Source organism: Amblyomma mixtum, chromosome 1 (genome assembly GCF_055824585.1).
Source record: "Amblyomma mixtum isolate Tamu chromosome 1, ASM5582458v1, whole genome shotgun sequence".
Classification (NCBI taxonomy): Eukaryota; Metazoa; Arthropoda; class Arachnida; order Ixodida; family Ixodidae; genus Amblyomma; species Amblyomma mixtum.
Genome location: NC_143012.1, coordinates 150,227,056 through 150,253,101, shown reverse-complemented (window position 1 = coordinate 150,253,101; position 26,046 = coordinate 150,227,056). Strand labels below are relative to the sequence as shown.

Below are 26,046 nucleotides of genomic sequence, written 5' to 3'. Positions count from 1 at the left end.
GTGCGTGAGCACATCCTCAGTAGCCCTCACGAAAAAAGAGATAATCTATCTGTCAAAAAACTTGCGCGTGAATTTGGTTTAAATGTTTACTCTTTGTTATGACAACCTGCTTCGTGATAAAGAGAAGGGGGCGGGGGTAGTCTCCTGAGCATGCGCCGAATAGAAGTGTAAAAATCTGTTATGTGTGCATTAAAACATCAGTTGAAGTCTAGCGTGCTGTCCCGTCGGTTCCTTTTGTCGCTGTCCTCGTGCTTTCTACGCTAGTGTCAATGTCGCAGTCACTAATGAAATTGTGCAAGATGCACAACTTATTTAAGCTGTGCTGTTCGATAAAAAGGCACAACAAAATGGACGAGGCACTTAAGCTCCGTTTAAGGGTATGAGCCGATAGCGTTAAAAGAAATATATGGAATGAGTAATTCTCTACTTAACGCTCATAGATCGTTGGAAGTACTCAGATGACTCCCGGCTCATTGGTGTAGCGGTTAAGCGATACGCCACTGCCTTGCGATGGCTGGGCCTGTCTCCGGTGGTGCTTGTGTGACTCAGCATGCTCTTCCCGGGGAACCTTTCTCAACCAACCATTAATTAAGCTGCCACCTGCCATGGTGGGCAAGATGCGATGGGGCCACAAGGTAACGTGACCCATGTGGCCCACATGCCCCCCAGGTTGCTTCTCTAGACATTTTTCGTGGATTTTTCGTTCCCAGTCAATGACGCCGACGAAGCCACGGGTTTTTTTGCGACATGAGCGCCTAACCGTATCCCGTTAAAACTCAGTTTGACGACGTTGTGCACTGCCAAGACACGTGAAAGAGAGAGAAGCCCTTTAGGGAGAAACCAGAGCATTTAGCCGGCATCAAAAAATCGCTGGCATGCTACATTGCGTGGGGAAGGAAATCTTCGTTCCTTTTCGTGTCATTCTACCACAAAACGGTTCATGGCAAATGTGTTTATGACAGTTCTTCCATGAAAAACTGACCCATCTACTCTTTGACTTCCTTTAACAGGTTAAGAATTCAGATCTTGTAATTCGTTTCCTGGACGACTTTCAGGTCAAGCCACTGAGCGATTTTTTTTTTCTGCCAGCCGCGGTGGCTCAGTGGTCACGGCGCGCTCGGCTGCTGACCCGAAAGACCCGGGTTCTATCCTGACCGCGGCGGCGGAATTTCGATGAAGGCGAAATTTTAGAGGTCCGTATGCTGTGCGATTTCAGTGCACGTTAAATAACCCCAGGTGGTCAAAATTTCCGGAGCCCTTCACTACGGCGTCCCTCATAGCCTAAGTTGCTTTGGGACTTTAAATCCTAATAAAGCAAACCATTTTTTTTTCTATCTCAAACGTCTGTATTCTAGACACCCCTTGACAAATTTCTTGGATGCACTAGTGGAGCTATTGATAAACGCGTAGCGGTTCCTTTTCAAAATGTAGCCGATACGTCAGTCGGTAATTTTTTTCATTGTTATTATCTTGCACCGAAGGACGGCGAATAAGAAGGCCGCGTTTTTATAATCAAGGTGAGCATATGGACAGGTGCTTTTCTTTCCGTTTATGGGGGTTCAACGTCGCAAAGCGACTAAGACTATAAAGGACGCTTTAGTGAAGGGCTCCGGAATTTCCGACCACCTGGGGTTCTTTACAGTGCACTGACATAGCTCAGTACACGGGCCTCCAAAACTTTGCCTTCACCGAAATACGAACGCCGCGGGCGGGATCGAACCCGCGTCTTTCGGGTTAGCAGCAGAGCGCCATAACCACTACGCCACCGCGGCGGATAGGTACTTTTATTGGTCCAAGTCTGAATGAATTTTATTTAGCACTGCATGACAGACCACTACGAGCTCACCTCCGATACTCAACTGCAACAAAGATGTTTCGTTTCGATGGTGAATTTCTGGTGCTTTTAGTGCAGGAGCAGCTCTATTTTGCTGTTTCTTCCGATGTTTTCGCTCCTCTCGATTATATAGCCCATAAGGCTCCTGTCAAAGACACTTTCAGATTCCTTGATTTCAGACTACATTTTTCTTAGAGACGCGTGTTCTTGTCTTTTCAGCCTAGCAGTAAAACCCTTTACTACCTGGCATTTCAAGCCGATTGAAACTCTTGTTTGATGAGTGCCCTCAAGAGATGCACTCTCCATCAGTTTTAGCAAAGTTTTCACAATCAGGTCGAAAGACTAATCGCTTCCGGCTACGCACTTCACGTCCCCTCGTCAATGACAGAGGGTTCGCTAAAAAGGTGGAAATGTAACCCAGCAATCCCCCAGAGCCCTGCGTGTCGACAAACGAGGTGGTTGGCAGTTATACTGCGGCTTCATCAACTCTCACATAATTTAGAAAGTGTTCAAAAAAGAGTCCCCGTTGATGTTTTTTGGCCTCCAGAACGGCTGGCAAATTTATGTACGCGTGTCAACAAGCCAGAAGAAACTGTCTCCAAGCCCCCTCAAAAATATAAGAAGAATATTATGTGCAAACAAAAATGTGGTGCAATCGATTTCTCTTCATTGTGGGAATCTTTAGATTAGCCAGACAGAGAGGCGCTTAAGTGATAAGCTCAGGAACTAGCGCAAAAATGCTGAAAATGCAGATTCCCACAACCTCGGGATCTAATGTCGTTATCGCCATTTAATCCCGGCGTTTAAAAATTGACAAGTATTTGCAAGAAAAAATAAACATCAACTTTGTCGAGAGATAATCGAGGCCACATAGCTCCAGAAGCTTGGCGACAGCTGAGTAAGCGCCCCGTTGATATCTATCTCTGAAAAAGAATATCATTGCTTGCATTTCGCTTCCTAGCCACCGCTGTCTTACTACGTTCACCGTGTTTTCGATTTCCAGTGTTGTTTGATCGTGTCTCGTTTTACGCGTAGCACGCCAAATAAATCTCACTTGTTAGTTCAGCGCTGTGTAGTGTACCTTCCTCCCCTTCCCTCTCCACTCTTATTTGACCCTTTATCGCAGTTGTATTACACCACAATATCACTGCCGTGGCTGCTGTCAGCATCCATTTTTTTCTTCTTCCAGTGTCCCAATGACAACAATTTACTGTTGAGTTCGAGTCGAAGCGTCAGTGGCCGCACTTCGATGCTGCCTAAATGCAAAAATAGCCTTGAGTTGTGTGGTGTAAGTGCGTGGGTAAGAAAAATGCAGGTGGTTGCAATTGATCAACAGCTCCCCGCTCCGGTTCCTCCGCTAGCCGAGCTGCTTCATGGAGATGTTAATCCCCACATACCAGACCATGCCACTATACCCCTGCAACCTTTTTCTCTTGGATACTGATGGAACGAGTTCATGTACACCGCCGAAAGCAACCACTTGCCAAGTTAGCCAACGCGTTCGTGTCGCTTCCGCTGGCTCTCATACTTTCGTGCTTCGTCTGACCGGCGCCCGCGCGGGCCCTGGGCCGAAGCCAAGACACGGGGCCGCATGCACGCGCCGATCTCGGTCATCCCGCACTGGACGCACAGAAACACGCGAGCGCGAGCTGCGCAGGTGGCGGGACGAGCTGACAATAAAGAACAAAAAAATAGCCGGATCACGTCCCACGGCCACCGTCAGCAGGGATATTGCAGCGTTTGTGTCCTTCGGCCAGAAAGGGCCCTCATGACTCACATCCTCGCACTACCGATACCCTTTTTTGCTAGCGAAAGCTAACAGCTTACTTATCTTTATTCACGGTTTCTTCACAGAGTGCCGGCTCAGAAACAAAACAAAGCGAGACCAAATCCTGCGCTCTCTGGAGAAGACATGACGCGCCCTGCTTTTATCTCCAGACGTAATAACCCGTGTCCATTTAAGGTCAGGGGAGAGAGTTCTCCGAGCGATAGTTGCATGCTCGCAATGCATAAATTTTGTGGCACTCACTCTTCTACTCTCAAGGACAACAAAAAAACTACGCTTCCATGGTCACCCTACCCACGAGAACGGATGAGCGGTGAAGGTCGCGAACGTTTGCAGGATGCAAATCAGTGCAAGCCCATTAACGGTAGTGGTTTTGTAACTTCATTTCTACCTTGAAGTCGCTGGAACTATTCAGAATGCGAATATCTCGAGATCACAAAGATATGGCATCATCACGTAATGATAAACAGTGGCAACATAAATGCACTGTCCTCGGCATTGGGGTCTAGGTCTATTTTTGCCGTCAGGTACTGCGCGGAAGAATAGACACCTATAACATGGCCCTACCAGCGAAGGCTTTATCACTTAAGGCATCTCTGCTAGTGTGTGAGCAGCCCGAATCCCCTCCCAGCTTTTTCTGCTGCCATTCTGTACGAAGCAGCAATACTTAAAATGATAGAAACGAAGAAGCACGGTTGGCTAAGGTGCTCTGTGCACATTTCCTGGAGAAGAAAATCAACGCCAAAGATGTCCCACCATCGTCCTTGCGTAGTTATCATGTTATCATGAGGCGCGTTCTTTCCTGCTGCATTGCTTCTCCTGCAAAATGGTGAATGGGTCACTGTCCCGTAGATGTTGTAACTAGTGAAATGTTTTAAAAACATTCGATTAGCCCAGACTGTATTTGTCTTTCCTCCGCCCACTCTGCTTTGCTTTCGGCTCTAAATATTAGTAGCAATCACGTCGAGCAAAAACTAACAAACTCGCAATGTCACCTATTAGCGTCATCTTCTAGCGGCCACTATCAGGACAAACCGTAGTCTGCAGTCGTCACGCTGCCTGGGAAACACAACGCAGAAAACAAACAAGAATTTCGAGGGATCGAGTATGTGAGCGGTGGTTAATAAATCTGAATCGGAAGGAATTGTCTGTTTGGCCTATGTATTGCATTCGACAGTCGCCACACTCGAGCATGTAAACCACGTTGCTGGAATCGCAATTTAGGTCTTCCCGGATAGAATGCTTGAAATTTCAATGGGTGTTTTTAGCCAGTGCAGTGATTCCATGTGTTTGCAGACTTGGCATCGGCTTTTTCCGCATGGTGTACAACCTACAGCTCTCGGTTTATTGAATCTCGAATGGACAACATGGTTTTGTAGATTTTTTGGTCTTCTATATGTTACCTGGGGGACCGTTGTGAAAATTTTTGAAAGCCGGTCAATCTGTTCAATGATATTAAAGTGTTTTTTTATTTTGTTAATGTTCGGGAGGTTACTTGTAAAGGTTAGTATGAGATTACCGCCCTGGGATATTGGCTGAGGTTATCGGTCTTCCGATCGAAACGTCGAGTCGAATAAATATGTTTCCTTTAACGAAGCGTATACTTCGCTATATACTCCTGTAAGCGGTCAAGTACGTCATGCTCTCGCAACCCATATATATATATATATATATATATATAAATATATATATATATATATATATATATATATATATATATTTATATATATATATATATATTGTGACGGACTAGAAGACGACGAAGCGGGCAGTGGCATGGGCAGGAGCGCTCGTGCTAGGCTCGCAGACATTAAATCATATCATCGCCATCGGTCATGCAGTCCTTTCTTCATCGCTTGCCGTCACGTAACATTTGGTGTAAGGTGCGGGGTACCTTCTTCATCCCGGTCCCGGAGCTTAGGAGCCTGCTGTACACCGAGGTCTTCTGTGGAGAGCTCACGGCTTCGCATCTCCCGGCGCTTCCCCAGCCTGCCAGGTATGCCCCGACGCCGCCGCTTTTCACCGCCCCGCCCCAAGCCCCGACCAGAAGACACGACGACACAACGACCGCCGCAACTGCCCTGTGACCCCACTCACCGCCCACATGAGAACCCACATGAGAACGATCCTAGAAGACCCAACGACCTACGACCCCACTGAACCGAGACCACCGCCACTGACCAGAGAACCCATTGACCACCGACACTCACACGAGAAACAAGTACCCCAGCCCCTGCCATTGTGTGCGTCCACGGGCCTCGACGTTGACTTCCAACAACTGGCGGCTCCTCAGTCTTCGTGGACCTGGCTTCACCCGCTCATCATCTCTTTCATCGTGACGGCAAGCCCTTCATCTTCTCTTCTCTGTTCATATGTTCTGCCACGCCCATCGTCACGTCCTGCTTGTCATCGTCTGTGGCATTCTTCTATTCGCGCGATCGGGACGATCGCTTCGTGGCCCCGAGTCATGTGACGGACTAGAAGACGACGAAGCGGGCAGTGGCATGGGCAGGAGCGCTCGTGCTAGGCTCGCAGACATTAAATCATATCATCGCCATCGGTCATGCAGTCCTTTCTTCATCGCTTGCCGTCACGTAACAATATATATATATATATATATATATATATATATATATATATATATATATATATATATGCAAATGTCATTTAGACGCTCGAGGTGATTACAGAATGGTCTTGTAATACACAGGTCAGCCCCGTGTCGTCGAAATAACAATATATGGCAAAAAAAAGAGTGAACGAATACAATGAGCATTGTATCTTTCAATAAACTGTTACCCAAGTCACTGGCAAGAGGCATAATAGTCTCATAATAACATCTGAATAGAGAAAAAAAGTTTGGCCACTTAGAGCAAGCTTTGATTATCCGGCGTCGATGTTTAGCAGGCGCGTTGATATCAGTGGGTAGTTCAGTGTCACGCAGTATAAATCCATTTTTCTGGACACTCATGCAGCGGCATCCTTGATTTGCTGACACACCCAAGCACGCACACGATGACCCCTTGGAGCTATGTTTTTCCGTGGTCGATAGTATCGAAGAAGTTTAGAGGAACGAGAAAATGGCTCCAGTGAAAATATAAAGATTTTAGACTTTCAGAACTGGTTCGATCGGTCTCGTCTTGCCTGCATGGTGTTGATGTGCGGGGTTGGTTAGAGGCATTAGGCAAGGGTTTTTTTTTTCGCTTTTTTTGGGCCGCAAGGCTGTGGTCGTTATTTTTAGCACTCTCAACGACCTGGGTGACCCATGACTATTTTGAACTCGTTTATAAGTCCTTGTGAATAGCTCTCTTTACGAGGTCTGTTGCGGTGTCAGCTTGCCGACCTCCACTGACCTCCCTCGGTCAAAATTTCTTACGTTTGTAACCATGTGCTCCTACCACGTTATTGTGTTTAGGCTGTCGCGATATATTCATACGTCAGAAAAGATCTACAAGTCGCGTGATGCGTTGGCAAGAGCATGCACGATATGGATCTTTGACGTTGGCGTTAAATGTGCGACAACGGCGTTGTGTTAGGTTCACGTGTCAAAAAAACATCAGTAGTCAGCCAAAAAGAGGAGATCAACTCTGTCTAGGAAAGGCGTAACTTATGTTTAAAATTTGAAAGCAACTGTTTTCTTCTTCCGTATGGAATGTGTAGATGTGTAAACAATATAGGCTTCTGAATCGCAAGATGGGGCAGGGTGTGACAATGCGTACTTGAAAAGACGTTACTTACTTCTTAATTGCTCTACAAATGTTCAACAGGACTTATGAATCATGGAGTTAAGGTTATTCATGTTGCAAAATGTATTATTCCTACAAAATCTGATGAAAGGTGTAGTCTTTCATCATACCTGTTTTATTATAATTTACAGAACTGTTATTTCTTTTGCGCTGTTGTTTTCACAAACTCTTGATTAGCAGGAAGCTAAGCACCGTAGATATCTGCTTCCTGGCGCCTCAGCGTAATTCATATGTATTGTAAGCAACAGTAGAATGGCAGCCATATATATTCTCATGTGCGCAGTGTTATTCCTGCTCAGATGCTTCCGTAACGTTTAAGCACAGTGTTTTCCGACCGTATTTCGACTAAACCGTTATCAATAACTTTATAACGCTGCTTCACTCATGTAATTGTAACTCATTTGAGCCCTGCTAAACCTGCTTGAGCATGTGTGCACAGAATTTCGCAAACACACGACATGACGACGGTAACTGCAGGAGCCGTTTAGCGGGCCAGCAAGGCACGATTGCATGGCCGAGAAGTGTTACGTCAGGTGTAGACCTAACCCACCCAAGCAGGCCATCTGAGTAGGCAAAGCAGCTGGAGCATGGTTCCAGGTAGTCTTCAAATCCAGCTTAAAAAGTATTATAGACACGCCTATGTGGAACATTGTTGCACATTAAGCTTTCGTAACTTTAGCTGAAATATTTTTTATTTATTTATTTATTTAGTAAGGAACCCACAGCGCCGTGGCATTACAGGGGGGGGGGGGGGGGGGGGTGCATAGTACCACAAAGAAGCACACATGACACCTCCGCTCGCAGGCAGAGTTACAAGCATAAAACTTTCACCATGTACATCTCACTTCAAAAGAACACATCACAATCGCATCACGTCATTAAAGAACGAAAGAACGCATCATTTGATGTCACACTCACAACATCGCTCGGTAGTCTGTTCCGTTCTCTAATGGTTTTCGGAAAGAAAGACATTTTAAACAATTCAGTTTTTGCCGCGAATTCGCGGACTTTAAAAACATGGTCAACACGGTTGGATCTATAAAAAGGCTCCTGCACATACCTTTCGCGTTCAACCCGAACAGTTGAATAATAAACAGCATGAAACAGCTTCAGACGCAACTTCTTTCGGCGCGTGTCAAGCAATTCCCAGTTGAGTGCATCCTTCGTACGCGATGCACTGTAACGAGCCCCGCGTGTGCCAGACACGAAACGAAACACGTAACGTCTTTTCAAGTATGCATTGTCACACCCTGCCCCATCTTGCGATTCAGAAGCCTATATTGTTTACACATCTTCACATCTTCATTAAATTTTCTCTATGCAATAAGGTTTCACCTTTTGAAGTGTAACTTGAGAGTTTTTCCGAAAGTCCGTTACTTACTTGGAACCCACTTAAGAGTGAATGTTATGGTATTGTATGGTATTATGCGGCACAGTGCAGTACGGTTTAACTTCCTGGAGCAGCAAGTTACCTGAAATTGAGCCTAGCTAATAGAGGGCTCGGGATCATTTTCTGCTAAAGGGGGATCGATGGAAATTATTGATTTGTTTTATTGATTTCTTTAGAATACTGTAAGCCTTTCGTGAGCTGTTACAGGGTGGGAAAAAATGTAACTACAATGTAAAAACACATTGTTACATGAAATCACGGGACATTTGGACGTTTTTGAATTGCAGCTCCAACAATGTGTGGCTACGGCAGCGAGGGTCAGTTCCATGACCTTCAACTCTGCTGAGCTAACGCCATGCTATAGGGCCACCGAGGTGAGTGAGACAGGCGCGTGTCAGACGGATTCCAGGAACTTTGATAAAGTACTTAAGTTACACTGTTATTCACATTCCTAAAACCATAATTATGTAGTTATATTACATTACCAGTTATTGCCGACAAAGTATATAGACAATTCGTAGCAGTTACGTGCTTATGTGAATTCACCATTTAATTTAAATTACTTTTAATATACATGCAAAAAAATAAGTATACTGGATTCAGCTCCTGCAAGCATTTCACTTCTGAGTTTAGTGGACTGCCGGAGAAGCTGAACCTTGAAGTGGGCGTGGAAATTTTCGACCTGCTTTGATGATAGGGAGCCCTTCTCCATGCTACTGACGCCCATTGTGCCAGCTCTGTTCTGGAAATGATAACAGATATTTTCAGCACTGGGTACAACTGAAGAATCGTGAAACTTCCTGCCTGTGTGTCTGTGTTCGTATGAAGCGCCAGATGCTGTGTAGCTCTCCCTTTTCCCAGTTCCAACTTGGCTGCTAACGTCAGCGCGCACATCGCCATTCCTCCGCGTGTGCAACTCATGTGAGTTACTGGCTCAGGCTTTCCGCGCTTGGCTCCTGGTTGCGATCGACGTATCCGGCCCCTGCAAAGGACAGGCGAAAGCACTGCCAGCACAAATAGCATAAGTGCATTTTTAATAAAATAATTTCGAAAATGATTATTTATTTAATCTGACAATTGGTCCCCTAAAGATTCCTAGCATTACTAAACTACTTCATCACAGAAGTTATTCATTATATTAACAATCACTCCGAAGATAATTAAATTGTTGCAATTTCGTTCACGTAATTGAGTGACTAACAGAGATTGTTTTTTCTACATTTTCGGTTTTTTTCAACCCTTCGCCGGCTATCGCACGTTGTGACTGGATACGCACGCTGCTGTGTTTTGTTGCCAGCGGCTAACCACGTGCACAACAGCCAGCGCTTGTTGCAGCGGACAACCCCTCCATCCGGTCCGCTACGGTTTCAAGGCCGCCCAACTGACCGCGGATGTTTCCAGAAAAACCGGGGCATCCCCTGCCGGCCACTCTCGAACGCCGGCTGCGTGCGCACGTGCCTTTCGTGCCCTCCCGAAGCGGTAATAAATTGTTTCTAGCTTCTTTCCCGTTTCCAACGAAAGTCAGCATTCCTGATGAGGCCACCAACGCACGTACACGCGTTATCTGCAGCCCTTTAAGTCCTTCCCGGAAAGACGTCAGGAACAATAAACGCAAATCATAGGTTATAACGCAGATACTAAAGAAATCCTGGCCCGGTTGACGTCGCCCTCTCGTCGTGATCGGTGACAGAGAGCGAAGAGCTGGGCAAAACCCACAATCAATTCCAACGAGCTCGGTTCCGGTGGGTACCGGTGCCGAAGAGACCTTTCTTTTTTTTCTGCGCTTTGTCCGCGTCCCTATTTTGGCGCATACACATCAAGCTCTGACAATACGACTTCATGCTCATCCTGTATCTATTGTGAAAACAAAGTTCGGCTGACAAGTAAACAGGACATTGCGATGACGGTGTTTGTTAAAAGGCATGCAATGTTACTGAGAAACGCAATCTGAAGTTCCCGTAGCCTTCGGGAGACAACGCTGTTGAGTGCTCTAGATTGCCAGTTTCTCTGCAAGCCTTCAGTTATAAAGGCCAGGAGACTGGCAGGCTAAAGCAACACGGCCTGTTTTACTATCGTTGTTTTATAGGCAACAGCAACACGAGGTGGCTGGCCAGTCATGAAAATGGATTGGCTGCGTCAAAACTTGAAATACGCACGCCATCCTACGCCAAAAATATTCATGTGATTCATGTATGCCGACACTGTAGGTGTGTGTCAAAAAAAATTGTTTCGTTTGGTTTGATTTATTGGGGTTTAACGTCCCAAAGCGGCTGAGACTACGAGGGACCCAGTAGTGAAGAGCTCCGGAAATTTCGACCACCTGGGATTCTTTAACGTGCACTGACATCGCACAGTACACGGGCCTCTAGAACTTCGCCTCCATCGAAATTAGGCCTCCGCAGCCAGGATCGAACACGCTTTTGGGTCAGCAGCCACTGACCATTGAGCCCCCGCGGCGGGTCGGTAGAAAAAAGAAGACCGGTGCTCAGACTGGTGCGGTCCAATGAAAGTTGTTTCTCTGTAGCTCACCTCAAGATCCGTCAGTAACACGCATAATACTCTATAGTTAGTTTTTAATGTTATTCATCATTATTAATCGGACCCTTAAGGGCCCTTAACAGGGTATTACATAAGGGGACTAGCGACGTACATAGTCCAATACATGAAACACAAAGTAAAAAAATTTGAAAAAAAATCCAGCGAAACAGCTTAAATATAAAATGAGTGCGATATCTACAATGTTAATACAATTAAATTAAAATCCCGTTGAGACAGATTCAAGGAATGCAATCAAATAGGGCAAGGGAAATACAAATGAATTGCTCAAATACCTGTCTTGGAATATAAAAGGAAATTCCTGGCTATAGCGAGCTTTTTCTCCAATGCTTGGTTTTCCTGCCATTTCTTGTCTAAAGCTAACATGAACCAATGTCAGAAAAACATTATGCACTTTCAAGGAACAATCTCGCTGACTACTGTCTTCTGCCATAATTTTATATACTCGGGATTCGTTATGACAAACTGAACATAAAATTTGAGAAAAACGTCGGAGCAATGCTCTTGTTCGGCGACATTGGCCTTTTAATCTAGTGTTCAGTTTGACTGCGCAGCGGCATGTCAGATAAAATGAAGAAATGTACAGTGGGCAAACTGCACTCGTCATTGCTTTTTGCTACTGAGTAAAGTGAGTGTCAAGTAATATTAGTCTTGCCACATTCAACGTATCAAAAAGCCAGCGAAGCGCTGGAATGATAAGGAAACTTTACAAACACAGCACTAAGTATGCAACATCAGACCTGTCACTTATAATGGGAAAGAAACTTCAACAGAGCATTTCGTGCGACTCTTTGAAATGCCTCTCTCGTGTCAGCTAATAAATGACCGGAATTAGTCAACAAGAAGCATGTCGGTGCTATGAAGCTTACACATTCTTGAATACAGGCTTGCAAGCATTACAGGTCTGCATATTTCTATCATGTAGTGTTTCCATATCCGCCTCACGGAGTGTCGAGCGGATTCATTTCATTATTTGTTTTAAAGGCCCAAAGTCATTACATACGAGGGGGGCATACAGGTTCGGATGGTTGCGAAACAAAAGGAAAAAATGAAAAAGATGTTCGATAATTTTTTGCCACGGCTGAACAGTATCGTACCGGCACCTTGAGGCTACAATAATAGCGCGTAAGGGCGTCAAGAAACTTGTCTCAAACATCCTGAGAACGCTATCGCACAGCTTTCACGCTCATTATGATACCAATAATAACAGCGGTACACATTTTCACCCTTCGCCGTAATTTCGCATACTGTCTTGAATAACGCGACTACACCTGTCCATTATAACTTCTGCCACTTCGAACTAAAAAAAGCCAACGAGTACGTATTTTGAAACCACGAGAGTACTAGGTAAAGTTAAAGTACCTACGATTATGTTATTGATTGTTGGGCCTGATGTTACATATTCCATGCGCAGCACGTACAATTATACCGAAACCCACTTTTGTGGTGACGTAGTTTTAACTTTCTTCCGGTTGTCAAATTTATGCCTGTGGTTCTTGGCGTACACTGGCAACAAAATACGGAATGATGTGGCTTTACCAGCACAAAGCACCGATTTCTTTACTGACTGTAACTTCAGCATATATGTGACGTAAAAAAATTTCAACCTCCGGCGGAGGATTCATACTGCATTGCCAAAATATGCTTTCTTCGTTTCATCGATTCAAAACACCGCTGCAAGTGGCAGTTCATTTAAGTTAACTCTGCAAACAATCAATTTATCAGAAGTACTGTTGACTCGCCCTTTTGTTGCTGTTGTGTCTTTTTATGCAAAAACTAGATGTTGTTTCACACACATCTGTTCGTGCAACTCGTTTATAAGAAATTGTATCTATGTTGATTTACCACTACTTCAGTCGCAGCGCAGGCAGAAAGAAGGGACGAGACAAAACACAAGATAAATAGCGCCGACTTTAAACTGTTTATTTCTTTAAACGTGCCACGTCCCTTCTTTCTACCTGCGCTGTCACTGAAGTCGTGTTTAACTAACTAGCCCAATAAGCATCAATCTACTTCTCTCTAGGTTACCTCTTTGTGCCCATCGCATCAGCACCGAACAAGCAAACGCTTAGACCAGAGGAAGTATGCTAGATAGGGTTTCTTTCATAAAGTCCCAAATAAAAGAAAATAATGAAATTGAGGCCAAGCAATGTATAGCAAGGATTTACAATGCAGATCATATTTATTCCTATAATCTGGCATCTGCAGCTTTTTCCCAAATATTTTCGAAATAGCGGTAGTGGAGAAAATTTGACCCTTCATCGCTTGTGGCACATGCATTCCAGACGTGCCACATAGACTATGGTCTCTCTTTGCGAAACTACTGTTCCCTTTATAAAGAAAATATTTTTTAAATACGCTTTTTTAGTCGCTTAATTATCTACAGGTAACAGTCCTTCAGTTCTTTCCTATGTAGAGAACTTTACTGACATCTTATCAAGTAACACGCGGAAATTTATGCCATACTTCGAAGGATTGCGCGTAGTATACTGGAACTGTTTTCTTAAAGGTTTCTGTCGAGCTACCGCCCATATTGTACAATATAGTGTGAGTCATGTGCTTGGGTATTTGAGGATGAACGACAGTGAAAGGCTCATTAGTATCATCAGCATGTACGCAATGCAATTAGTTTGTCATCATCATAATCGTTAGCCTGTCTATGCCCACTGCAGGGCAAAGCGCCTCCCACGTCTCCCCAGTTAACCCTCTCCTTTGCCAGCTGCGGCAACCCTATCCGCGGAAACTTCTTAATCTCACCCGCCCACCCAACTTTCTGGCGCCCCGTGCTACGTCTTGCCTTCTCTTGGAATCCACTCCATTGCCCTTCGCACGTTGGCATTTGTTCTTGTCTGTTTAAATCCTTGAATGAACAAAATTTTCTCCGGCTCATTTCCCAAGTCTGGCAATTGCAAAGAGACGTAGAAGGAGCACTGAAAGATAATATGAAAACCACGAAATCGAGTTTTCAGTATGCTATCATACCGATATGTCACTATTTTAGCGAATAGTTAGCAGGTAGTTTGATTAGGAGTTCTTTTGCACATTTTATGGCGACGCGCAAGAGAGAGGGAGAGAAAACTTTATTGCCAGCAATAGGTTGGTGATATTCTTGGGTCCTTCAGCCGCTCCACGTAGCCGGAAGTTTAAGTCTGTTGGCGACCTCTTGAGCTCTTGCCGTGGCGCTTGACTCAACATCCGTGTCCGGGCTAGCAAAAACAGCTTCCCATTTTTCAAGCGTGGGAGATGTGATTAGATCTGCCGGAGGCGGATCCACCATGCAGTCCCAGATTATGTGGTCTAAGGTGGCCGGCTCGCCGCACAGCTGACAGTACGGAATTACCAAATCTGGAAAAATACTGGAATATGTCCACGGGTTTGGCTGCGACCACGTTTGCAGCCGCCTCCACGTGGTAGCCTGTTCGGGGCTGAGCGAAACGTGCGGAGGAGGCAGGCTCGCTCTAAGCCCCCTTCAATATTTTTTTATGGTCTGATATGTAAAGTTAGGCGACGCGCATAGCTACTTTGTCAAACGCAAGACGAAGAGTGTTACGTCCTAACCCACGCATGAACATGCTAGCGAGCTGTGATTACCTAAATCACGCTGTCGGAGAGCTGTGTGGCATGAGGCCTTGCTATGGCGAGCGCAAAATTCGCTGCATCAGCGACGAACATTAATCTAGCGAGAGAGGAACTGCATCCACTCAAAGCAAATGGCCATATTACCAGACGCCGCCACCATCTAGAGACGCCGAGCGCCCGAGGGTAGCGGATGCTCCGGTCAAGTTGTTGAGGCCAGCGGCATCTTCAGCTCTTCCTTCGCATACGCTACGTATACAGTAGCATCGTTAAAGATAGCGCTAAAGCCGGAGTTAACCGCTGGTGTCTCACATGGGGCAAGAGCGAGTTATCACAGCTACATCAAAACGTCATTAAAGCGTCCGTCGCCTCGAGTTCTCCGACATGATTTCGCCCTATCGATTAATCTGTTATTCGTTGCGCAACATGAACAAACTGCAGTGTCACGCAGGTTAAATACCGAAGCGCGTTCTGTGCGCAAACGAGAGCGTTCACAATCTCTAGCGAGAATTAGAGCGTTACCACGCCTGTAACGTTGCCGGAACATTATTATTCAGATACATTAAAAAATCGCAGAAAGAAATTATTGTTCTTTTTTTCAGAAAAGCACTGGTATGATTTAGTTTTTGAAGTTCAACTCTCGTTTGAATAAAAAAACTATGGAGGTAAAGTACTGGCACAGTATCCCCTTAAACTATTACAAAGGGTGCGTTTTGTATGTCGGCTTTCCTGGCGCTTCAGCCCACTTTAGACATCGACTAAGAGAAGTTTGCCCCTTTCCGTCGAAACATGCATTTTGGATAGACAACCCGTGCTCAGCGAAGAAACAGGCGACAATGAAACAGGGCACACACAGATGGGCAGCGATTGAGCTTGGTCCCAGTTTTCTTCAATTGGATGCATGACTATTCATTCTTGATCTGCTCTTTGAACACCCCGTTTTTTTTTCAGACTGCACTGAACTTACCCCAAGTGCGTTCTCCGGATAATTCATCATTAGCGGTCAGCATCCTAAGATGAGCTGCTCTTAAATCTGCACACCTAATCACCGTAACAGCCTGTCGTCCATTTATGTCGGTCTTTTACGCTACGGTACTATCCTTACGCGCTTCTTCGTGCTCATTGGCAGCAATTTATAGAGCGTTATGACTTGGTCGAGATCTTTTCATCACTTCTAACAGCCGCAAGTCTTGCTTCCCTCGAGTGACACGTTGATTTTATCGTTTCATGTGGCGTTGTAGGAGAATCACTAGTCCTTATTTTAACATGGTCTTGAAATTCTCGGCGGACATAACTTATTGTGTTTGTTGTTTTTTATGTCTACTTTCTTGTTGTTGTAAGCAGTTTTTCGAGCTAATAAATCAGACATCAGTTGGTAGTTGGCATTCGTCCTTTCTATTGCATGCTCTCGTCGTTGTTTTCTTGCGCCGCTGTAATCCTTCAGAGACTCGCAGATACGTTAAACATACGGCGCTGCAAATTTTCTTTGTGTGACTCCAAATCAATGTTCTCTCGCGGAATCAGTCCGGTTTCATATTGGGCTTTGCAGGTGTCTTGTCTCTTTGCTTTTCTGGAAATTTCTTCCGTGTCGACACTGAGAAAACGTAGCACCAGTGCCCGCTGACTTGAAGTTTGTCAATCACTGAAGATACAAAGTTGCTGAACCATGCGTGTGGTGTGTCTCATTTATTTTCCACGCCAGGCCCATGCGTTACTCTGATCGCCGGCTAGGAGCCCTGCCGATGATGGCAGGTCAGTCAATCACGAGAGAACCTTGTATGAAAAGCGTGCTGGGGCCGTAATTGAAGAAACCTTCCATAATTAAGAGGGTGAATACCTTCTTTCAACCGGTACTTGTGCCGCCGAAATGCCTGTGTTTAACAAATGGCTTGTCAGCGGCATAACCGCGTAATAACACGTTACGAGAGTCGCGTCAAAGTGCAATAGCAGCCGCCGATTACGGGCCCCTATGAACAAAATGTATCTGGCTTCTAGGCGCTAAGGATGCCCCATCATTACTGCGCTTGCAAAATGCCCTCCCCAGACCACTAATGAATCGCACTCATGAGTGCGTGCCTTCACTTTACGCCTCCTACCTGTTGATATGTGTTGACGCAGAGTGAGCTCGATCAGGATGTACGCTGAGGCAAGAAAATGATTCTGTCCTTTTGCAATAACAGGAAAACGCGGGAGTAAAATACTGGCAGCCCTTATTATTAGTATGGCTGGAGACTCGAATAAGATTTTACTTGCGTCGCCTAATGAGCCAAGACACTAAACAGAAAAGGCGAAAACAGATTTAGCACGCAGCCGTGAGTTGTGCAGCAGAAGCTCTATCCCCGTAGCACTGAGGGCATTAAAGAAAGGAAGGGCATTCTGTTGTAGAATGTTCTAAAGCAGAAGCTACAGGCCATGCACTTTCATCTGTCCACGAGAAGTGTAATTAAGTGCACTTCAGAATCGGAGGCGAGAATAGTAAAAAGATATGTAGAAACCTCAAAACATGCGAATAAAAGTCACTAGAAGTTGCTTTCCGTCTAGACGTATTTTCATGTCATTATTATACCGCTGTTGTTAATTTGGCGTTTTTGGATTAGCATACTTATCAGCGTTTTGGCGCAAAGCATTGTTGTTAAAACTGAAAGTGGTCCCAATATAAATGCCTACTCAGTCTCGGCTCCGTGTTTTTGTTATCATTTCGGTTTTAATCTACCCATTTCAGATGCCAACTCCTGAACCCGTTTTGCCCGATCTACTTGTGGTTTGAAGGAGTTTGCATTACACAGCAGCAGTGAAACTTCAGCTGGTGTTTCTGGCTGCGAAAAAATCGAGTACACAATTGTGCGAGAAATACTGCTGATCCAAAGAGCTCTAAACCTGCAGTGAAACCGAGTATTTCAATCAAGTACGTTAGTTCACGCTTACAGCTGCGCTACGTTCCCATACACAATCTCACTAAAACCTGAAATTGTACAGGTTTTAGTGAGACTCAAGCCTTCAATGCAAAGTTCTTGCAGCAAACTCTGTCAATGCGTTAATGTGCATTTACTAGCTTTGTGGCTCTCTTTTCGTCGTACGTAGCAGAAGACTGTTTAAGCAGACCGGTCAGGATGGTCGTTCTTTTACCTTGAGCCCGGAGTTTTTTAGGATAGAAAGAATGCTCATTTTCTGAATCCGCCGTTACACGCCAAAGCGTTTTAGTGGGTGGTGCTTGCGTACTCTGTCTATATATTTTAGCCGTGAACACTCATATGTAGGACAGACGGAGGGCGTTTGTACGCGTGCAGTTTTTACTTTTTTCACCTGCGTGTGCGAGCGTCTGCGCGTGTTTGATTGCATATAGGTTGTAAACGGTTTCGGCCTCCCTCCCTCTATGTTGTCTTTTATCACCCCCCCCCCCCCCTTTTATTTTATCTGCTTGCCTATGTTCTTACGCTTCGCAAGAAGACAGGTTTCTTATTACTAGTGTACAATCAAAACTGAACGAACTACGCGTTTTCAGTAGGAGGGTTAGCAGGTGTCGGAACACCGGCGCCGACGAGGCAACCGTTTATACACGTGGAGGCAGCCATCGGAAAACCTGCTTTCTTCTATCACCGTCTTTGCTTCGCCGACCTCCTCCCGATGTTCGAGTCTCAAAAGCCAACATTTTGCTCGGTCAACGTTAGCACTAGTGGTGCACTCCCGCAATAGGGCCACCGTCCAATTTGCACGTTCCAATAAATCCATTAAAAATTATATCCATCAGAACCGGTGCTGTTACAACCAGTTATGCGTCTTGCGTACTGTCCGTTTATCAGTTCTGTCTCGAAGTAAAAGCGTTTATTCAACTATTTCCGATCTGTTCACTTGCAAAAGGTTCTTCAAGGAGGCATTCGGAAGCCAGTTGATGACTGTTTACAGCTGAAAGCAATGCTTTCACTCCCACGGCTTGAAGGAATATGTGAAAGTGCAGTGTGATGCATTCATTCTTGCAACTTTTTCCCTCACCAAGCTTTTCTTTGCTAAGATCTGTACCTCAAAATAAATTATTTTGCACTCCACGACTGACGTCCCCTCCGCCTTATTCTGAGACGATTAAGCCGGCATATTTTGGATTTCCCACTGTGCTCACCACTGTGGTGTTAATCGCACGGCAATTTTAGTGATGCCATTGATGGCCACCTACGAATCAGAATGTCTGTTTCCCATCTTTTGTTGCCGTATCCATTTTACGAGATGTACCTCCTGTGAAAAGATGTGTGAAGGTGCGTGAAAAGGTGTAAACAAGCGCGGACCATGTCTGCGCGTTTGCTGTTCAGGAACTGCGGGCTTGCCGGCCGGGCTGTTAAGTTATGAACGTCTCATACAAGCAGAGGCAAACAAAACCAAGTTACATCAAAATACAATTTAGAAAGTATGCGTGCAAGTGCGAAGAAGAAAAAAAAGTGCACTGAAGGGCCATAAAAAATGAATCTGACTTTTGTGAATCCTTGTGTTGCTGATGCATCTGGCGAGCCCTAGATCTCATAAAAAAAATTTTCCTTTCGTTGCTCCTCCAAACGTGCTATCACCAGGTCAAGGGATTTGCAGGAAACGCAATATTTAAGCAATCAGATTAATAACGGTCTCGCATTGCTAACATCTCTGTGTCCTCAAACCCACAGAGTAGATACTAAATCATACTAAACATAGCTGTTAGCACCCCAGCCACAGTTAGGGAGTGGGAGTTCACCTATCAGTGCCTGACAACAACAAACCCGCAGCTCGCTTTCTCGTCTTAATTGCACCAAAGACCGGTCGGTATTGCCTCATTCCTCTGTTTCTCCTCATGGGCTCTCATGCGGTTACCACACGCGAGTGGGGGCGTTAGAACTCGCTTCGATGATGCTCTTAACATGGCTCTGAATAGCGTAAGGACCGATAAAATCATTTGCATCATCAGGAGTATCACAAGCGGCGTTTACATTGATGTCCAGTAGCATATCGTAACAACTTCCTGGAGTGTAAGATTCATAAAGACGGGGAAAATGCTCCATGCAGGGGAAGGCATTCCGCTGAAATGCCAGGCAGATGTAGATTGAGAAGGGCCAGTCGACTTCCCCGCTGCATGTAATAAAGTGACAAGTCGCAGTATGGAAAGGCCCCTGTACTGGTTGCGACCACCTGCGCTGGCCGCAGTTCCCCTTCTACCGGACCACACTAGCAGACGGCGCTCGAAACGCCAACGGCTGATCCCTTCGCGGCGCGCACTGCGAGGATGTTGTCCTCTCTATATGAAGCTGTTCACTATAACAAGCAAAATTAATATAGAGCAACTGCTGAACTCGAGGCGGCACCGCATCCAAGTGATTCTGAGCACATAGGTGAAATAAGGCAGCTTTGGGCTAGAAGTGGCCACGAGAGCAGATGCGCATCTATTTCAGTGTCAAGCTCTCCTCTGTTGTACGACATTGTGGAACTTCGTTGCAACTCGTCGTGCCTCAGGGGCTTTAAGGATGCATTTGCGTATGCCCAAAATTCTGCGCATGGTATTGCTATTCCACTAAAACGGCTCCTAGAAGCCGTTCTGCTGAGCGGCAACCACAGAAAATCGGTTTTACGTGAAGACGAGACCCCAGTCGGAAATGCAACACCGCGCTTGTGTCACCGACCAAGGAGGCTTTATGAGGAAGTTTTTAACGGCGACACATTAGTGAACGCGTTAGCCTTTGGATATACAGTGTGCTATCCCGTCCGTGTAACAGCGGCAGAGCACTAATGACAGCTTCGTCAACCGATGATTAAAACATCGAATGATGGGTTAGTTGGCGCCATTTGATAGCAAAGCAGCGTGTGTTAGTCCTCTTTGACTTCTACCTGTCTCAGTATGTGCTGTTTACTTAATGATGGAGCACATGATGAAGACCAGGACCTCAGTCTTTTGACACCCACCACTAGCTGCTGAGCCTCGCTGAGGTAAGGGCAGCAGCAAACAGAATATGTGCATGATTTGTTATCTGACTTCCGCCACTGGGTTACCGGATGCTTAGATTTAACACTCGGAGAGGCTGGTCGTACTCAGCAGGCAGCGTACCAGTCAGTGCTGTCTGTGCAATTACGTACCCGCTGATTGCCTGGCGTCTAAGCTCGCCAGTGCAAACATGGCTGCACTCTTTCACATCTTTTATTTTGTTGGCTGCACGTCTCCTCCTCATTTTATTATCGGTCATATAAAAACATTGCACAGCTTCCAATGTGTTTCCGCAGTAGCAGATGGCAACTATCCGTAGAGATTCGGTACGGGCTTGTATCCCCCGCCCCCACCGTAGGGCTTCATGGGCTGAAGGTTGACTCCGTAACCGCCATATTTGTTCATAGGCTCCACACCACCGTAACCGCCCGATTCGTAGCCTCCGCCCGATTCGTAACCTCCACCGGATCCGTAGCCTCCACCCATTCCGTAACCTCCGCCACCGCCTCCGTATTGCGCCGAAGACAGGCTCCACAGCATGCCCATCACCAGCAGGGTAAACGTCACGTACAGCTTGTCCATGATTTCCTGCGAGGTCAATAGAGCGCCAGCAGCTTTATTTCAACTGCGGACCTCATTGCGCTTGGCTTTGCGATGTAATTACAAGATCTTTACTTAAAATGTATTTAGATGATAATTGCATGCGTGTTATTTTACTGTAGCGCACTGTAATAATTATCTACTCCTTAAACTATCTCCTGCGCTCTTTAAAGTGACATCATAAATACACTGTAGTGCAGAAATTTATACCTGGTATGAAAGGCTTTACGTTTTGAATGCCACATGGACATTCGGGAAAACGTAGTAGAGGAATCCAGGAAGTTTTCGGCTACCTGAGATTCTTTAACGTGCGGTTACATGAGACAACACACGGGCATTTCGCATCCATTGAACTGTGGCCGCCGCGACCTTCCGATCAGCAGCCGAAGGCCAAAGCCGCATAGCAGCCGTTACGGGTACGGTGCTGAATATCCTCAGGGGACGATTTGCATGAAAATCACTTGCGAACCTCGGTTTTATCTGCTATGATATTGAAGGATACAACTATTTATTTACGTATATTACTAATACTATCAGGACCTAGGAGGCATATAAACTGGGTGGGTGCAAAGAGAAAAAGAAAAGTAAAATGAACACAAAATAAAACTCTGTAGGAAGAAACAGGGACACGCAACAAAATTATGCAGCAGTGTAAATGTCAAGAATCTCATTTTCGTGATCAGCCCAGCTACGTCGCCTGCAGGTCAAAGGTCTTTCCCGTTGATCTGCAGCCTTATCGTGTGCCTTCTTCGGCGAACATATTCATACCAATTTCCTATCTAATCTGTCGACCTCACTCTCTCCCGCTATGTGCTAGATTTACATTCTCTTGGAATACACTATGTTCTCTCCTTTCCGCATTACATGCCCCATCTCTGTTACATCTTCTTGATATAAGCTGCTACATGCTAACTCCGTTCCTTTTTCCTTTTGCGACGCTCTCTGCTCTCTTTACATCTCTTAACGTAAACCCTATGATTCTTCTCTTCATAGGTCACCGGCTTGCCCTCAAATTATTTCAAGTGTTTTCGTTAATCTCTAAATATTTGTTCACCGCAGGTGAATACTGCCAAGACGCAACTATAATATTTTTTCCTTCTTTAAGTGTATCAACACGAAACAAAAATTTTATAGCACACTCATAGCTGAGGATGATCTTGGGGATGATTGACTTTTAACGCGACCTGTCTTCAATACGCGTCACAGAAATTCGAAGCTGGTTCCGGTTTTGCCGCCCTTAAAATGTAGATACAACGCCATGTGCTTCACAAACAAAGATTGCAACTTCATCCGGATGATCAACGCCTGACAAACATGTACGATGAAAGGGGAAAATGCGCTTGTTTAGCAGTATGCTTACGAGAAACAAATGCAGGGAAAAATACTCAAGCACAAAACATTCTTAACGACTGCAAGGATGATGAGTGCAAGCTTTGGCTTAATTAAAGAATTACCACTCGTGCGAGAATATTTAGAAGCAATGAAACGATTTGGCCCTTTCATTTCATTTATTTTCTCCTTAAGGCACCGAAGGCATTAAATAAATGGAGGCGCGGTAACATGTTTAATGTTTTTGAACATACTGCAAAAAAAGGAAAAAAGCACAAAATAGAACTAAAAGAAGCAAGAGAAAAAAATTACTGCACGCCGCAAAAATTGATCCAAGCGAAAATAATAGTACATAATCACTAAGAAAACGTACCAAGCGGAAAATGAGGCAAGAAGGGCCGTTGGTGCTGGCGGAATGGTGTAATAATATGGATTTTTAATTCATCGCGGAATCGCATTCCACCTGTGCAGGTGACTTTTTGACTTACTTCTTTTTATCACGAATCCATAATAACTATATTATTGCGGAAGGGCCAGTTTGTGCGCAATTTAAAGTAAAAGCAGCAAGAAACTTTTCTGTCTTCTTATTGCCTATTATTAGAATGGTAATTATTGGTCATGTATGCATCAGTGTGCTCTCCTCTTCGGTCCACGGATGCCGTTGACGAAGCATAGGCGTACACGACTGGTGCGTCCAGTGAGCATAAAATGTGGGACTCATACCGAGAGTAATGCCTATAAGAGGGTTTCCGTAGATGCAACATTTAAGCGGCAAACGTTGTGCTCTCTTCGCGCATCGAGGGCAGCAACTTTTCCTCCTTATGTGTAAGAAGAAAAAGAGGTCAAAGAAGATGCCGAGCACAACGAAAGAAACTGACAGGACTTCCCTAAATTCCTTCTCGCCAGCTAGTTTTACCTGCCAGTGCGCCACTTGGTGAAGCGGTTCAGTAACAGCGCCGCGCTGCATTTTTTTTTTTGGCAGTCTGTTTTGTATCCAGAGCCACTGATTAGGCGTCGTTCATAACTTAGCCGCGAACAAAGTAGGAGGTTCACTTAGCCGCGTTGCTGACTTTATATATGACTGCTCTGCTCCGTCTGCTGAGCACTTCCGTACTTTCGATCGTAATAACCTTCCTATTGGACAGATATTATGACTCCCGGATGCTTCAAAATTATATCTTTATAATACGACATCAGAGCTGTCTAGTAATACTTATTTTCGCTGAATTGTAATAATAATAATAACAATAACATATTTCCATCCAGACTGCGGAGGCAGGTGTCGGTGAGAGTAAAGCCAAGCACAGCAGCTTAACCCTCTACAGATGTCCGTGACTGTTTCGACAGCCTTCTCGGTTTTTCCTAACACCAATGTTCGAAGACTCCCTAAGTGTCTAGACACCGTACTGGCAAGATACCAGCCTAATAAACTGAAGGCAGCTCACTCGATCAAGTAGAGAATGAAATGACCACGTAGTGCTCCTAATGTTACTGCGAACTTTTTTAGTAAGTTCCTATAACGCTGCATGCACAGTAGGTTGCGTGCCTTCCAGCCGCGTGTCAGAGCCTTGTTAAATATTGAGGGCTGTGTAAAAAGCATGCACAATGTCGGAAATGTCATCTGCTGTCTTTTTTCTCATAGTCACATCTGTGAGAGGCTGTCTAAGGCGTTCTGTATCAAAGCGAAAAACTACGAAGGAAATTTTAATTCATAAGAGCCTCTTTCGTGACGCGCTGGTTGGCCTAAAGCAATTGCGACCAATAATTTCAGTTTTTTTCTTTTCTTAAAGTAAAGCCTTCTGTAGAGTATGCACCTCTTTCTCGCGAGATCAATTTGCTCAGGACGAACTGGCGGGCTAGTTGGTAACACATCTCAAAAATTTTTAACAAGTGCACGAGAATGAAACGAGGACTGAAAGAAGACACACACCGGCGCTTTGTGGTGTGTGTCTTCTTTCAGTCCTCGTTTCATTCTCGTGCGCTCGTTAAAAATTCGCGAGATCAGCAATGGTTTCAAATCTTTCATTCAAACTGCGGCACAGAAGGAGCGCCTGAAGAGGTCCCTTTCAGCATATTTCTTCCATTTGCATGCGGAGCACAAATTGTCACGGCCTTAACCTGCATAGTTCGAAAGTACCAGAACTAGGCCTGCTAAACACGGATTATGGTACGTTCGCGGGTAATTTCGTACGTAGTGGTACTGACACGGGGGTATGCGTATTTATTTTCAATGCACTGCCGACGTCAAAGGGTTATTACAGGAGTGGGTGCATAAAAATTGCCATGTCATTGGCATTTCATTTGTGGCTACGCAGATATTCCTGTTCCACTAGCGCCACTATCAACGGAAAGAACCTTAACGCGAGAAAGCGCGTACAGCCTTCATCAAAAGTTAGCACCAAGAGTGTTTGCTTTTAGCCCAGTAGCGGCAGCCTCCATGGAAGAGCTAACCTGTGAAGGAGCTATACGCTGCATAACGAGCCACAAGGTGTGACCCAAAAGCAAACCCTCCTAAGCTATAAACTTTTAAGAGAGGCTTTACAAACGGTGAAGCCGCACAGAGGAGTGTTCAGAGACTCACCTGCCGAGGAAACCGTGCTAGAAACTTGCCATGAGCGAAACTGCGACAGATTTTATACCGTTGGCGGAAGGGGACATGACATAGGTGCGCCACTTGCAAAATCCAAGGCCGCTGGACGAGAGACTTCGACGTGGGCGTCTCTTGGAGACCCAACAGACGTGACCGTGCATGCACCATATTGCTGTAATTGGGATTTCTGTCCAGGATTCCTTCTCTCTGTATTGGACAAACAGCTCAATGTATCTTCTCGTTCGGCGGTTGTTTTTTTCGTGACGAAGCAGACCGATCATTATGGTCGGTCGATGAAGAGCATCCAGAAAAGAATCGATCGTAAGCATGCAATAGAGCCTTTCGCGATCCGTCTTCTCTAGTTGAAATAAGGACCGTTATTATGCGCTTCTTCCACGAGACGCCGATATTATGTCGGTGCGTCGCCGTTCCTTCCACGGGACGGTCAGCCTGCAGCAACAGAAAGCTCTTCCTATGACGTTCACGGCAGGCAATGAATGCGTGCGCACATTACACAAAGTTACCGTGTTGTATTCACCCGTGATTCAAAAACCTCGTCCTGAAAAAGTCGCCATTGTAGAGGTACTGCTACGTAAAAGCGCTGCAGCCATTGCATCGTGCGCAGTGCAGCCGCTTCTATAGCCGCTTCGAGGCGGCAGGCTTTAACAATGCAGGAAATGCACCCTCTGAATATCCTCGAGCGCGTA

At 45.3% G+C, this 26,046-nt stretch overlaps 1 protein-coding gene across 1 annotated transcript; it reads right to left on the bottom strand.

Moving 5' to 3' along the window:
* Positions 1–21,031: 21,031 nt before the first annotated feature.
* On the bottom strand, positions 21,032–25,483 carry LOC149367948 (uncharacterized). The gene is made up of 2 exons (XM_089568204.1): positions 25,331–25,483; positions 21,032–21,408 (listed from the first exon to the last, which is right to left on the bottom strand). The coding sequence occupies exon 2, from the start codon at positions 21,400–21,402 to the stop codon at positions 21,130–21,132; it is 273 nt and encodes a 90-aa protein (XP_089424330.1). The 5' UTR covers positions 21,403–21,408; positions 25,331–25,483; the 3' UTR covers positions 21,032–21,129.
* Between the last annotated feature and the right edge of the window lie 563 nt (positions 25,484–26,046).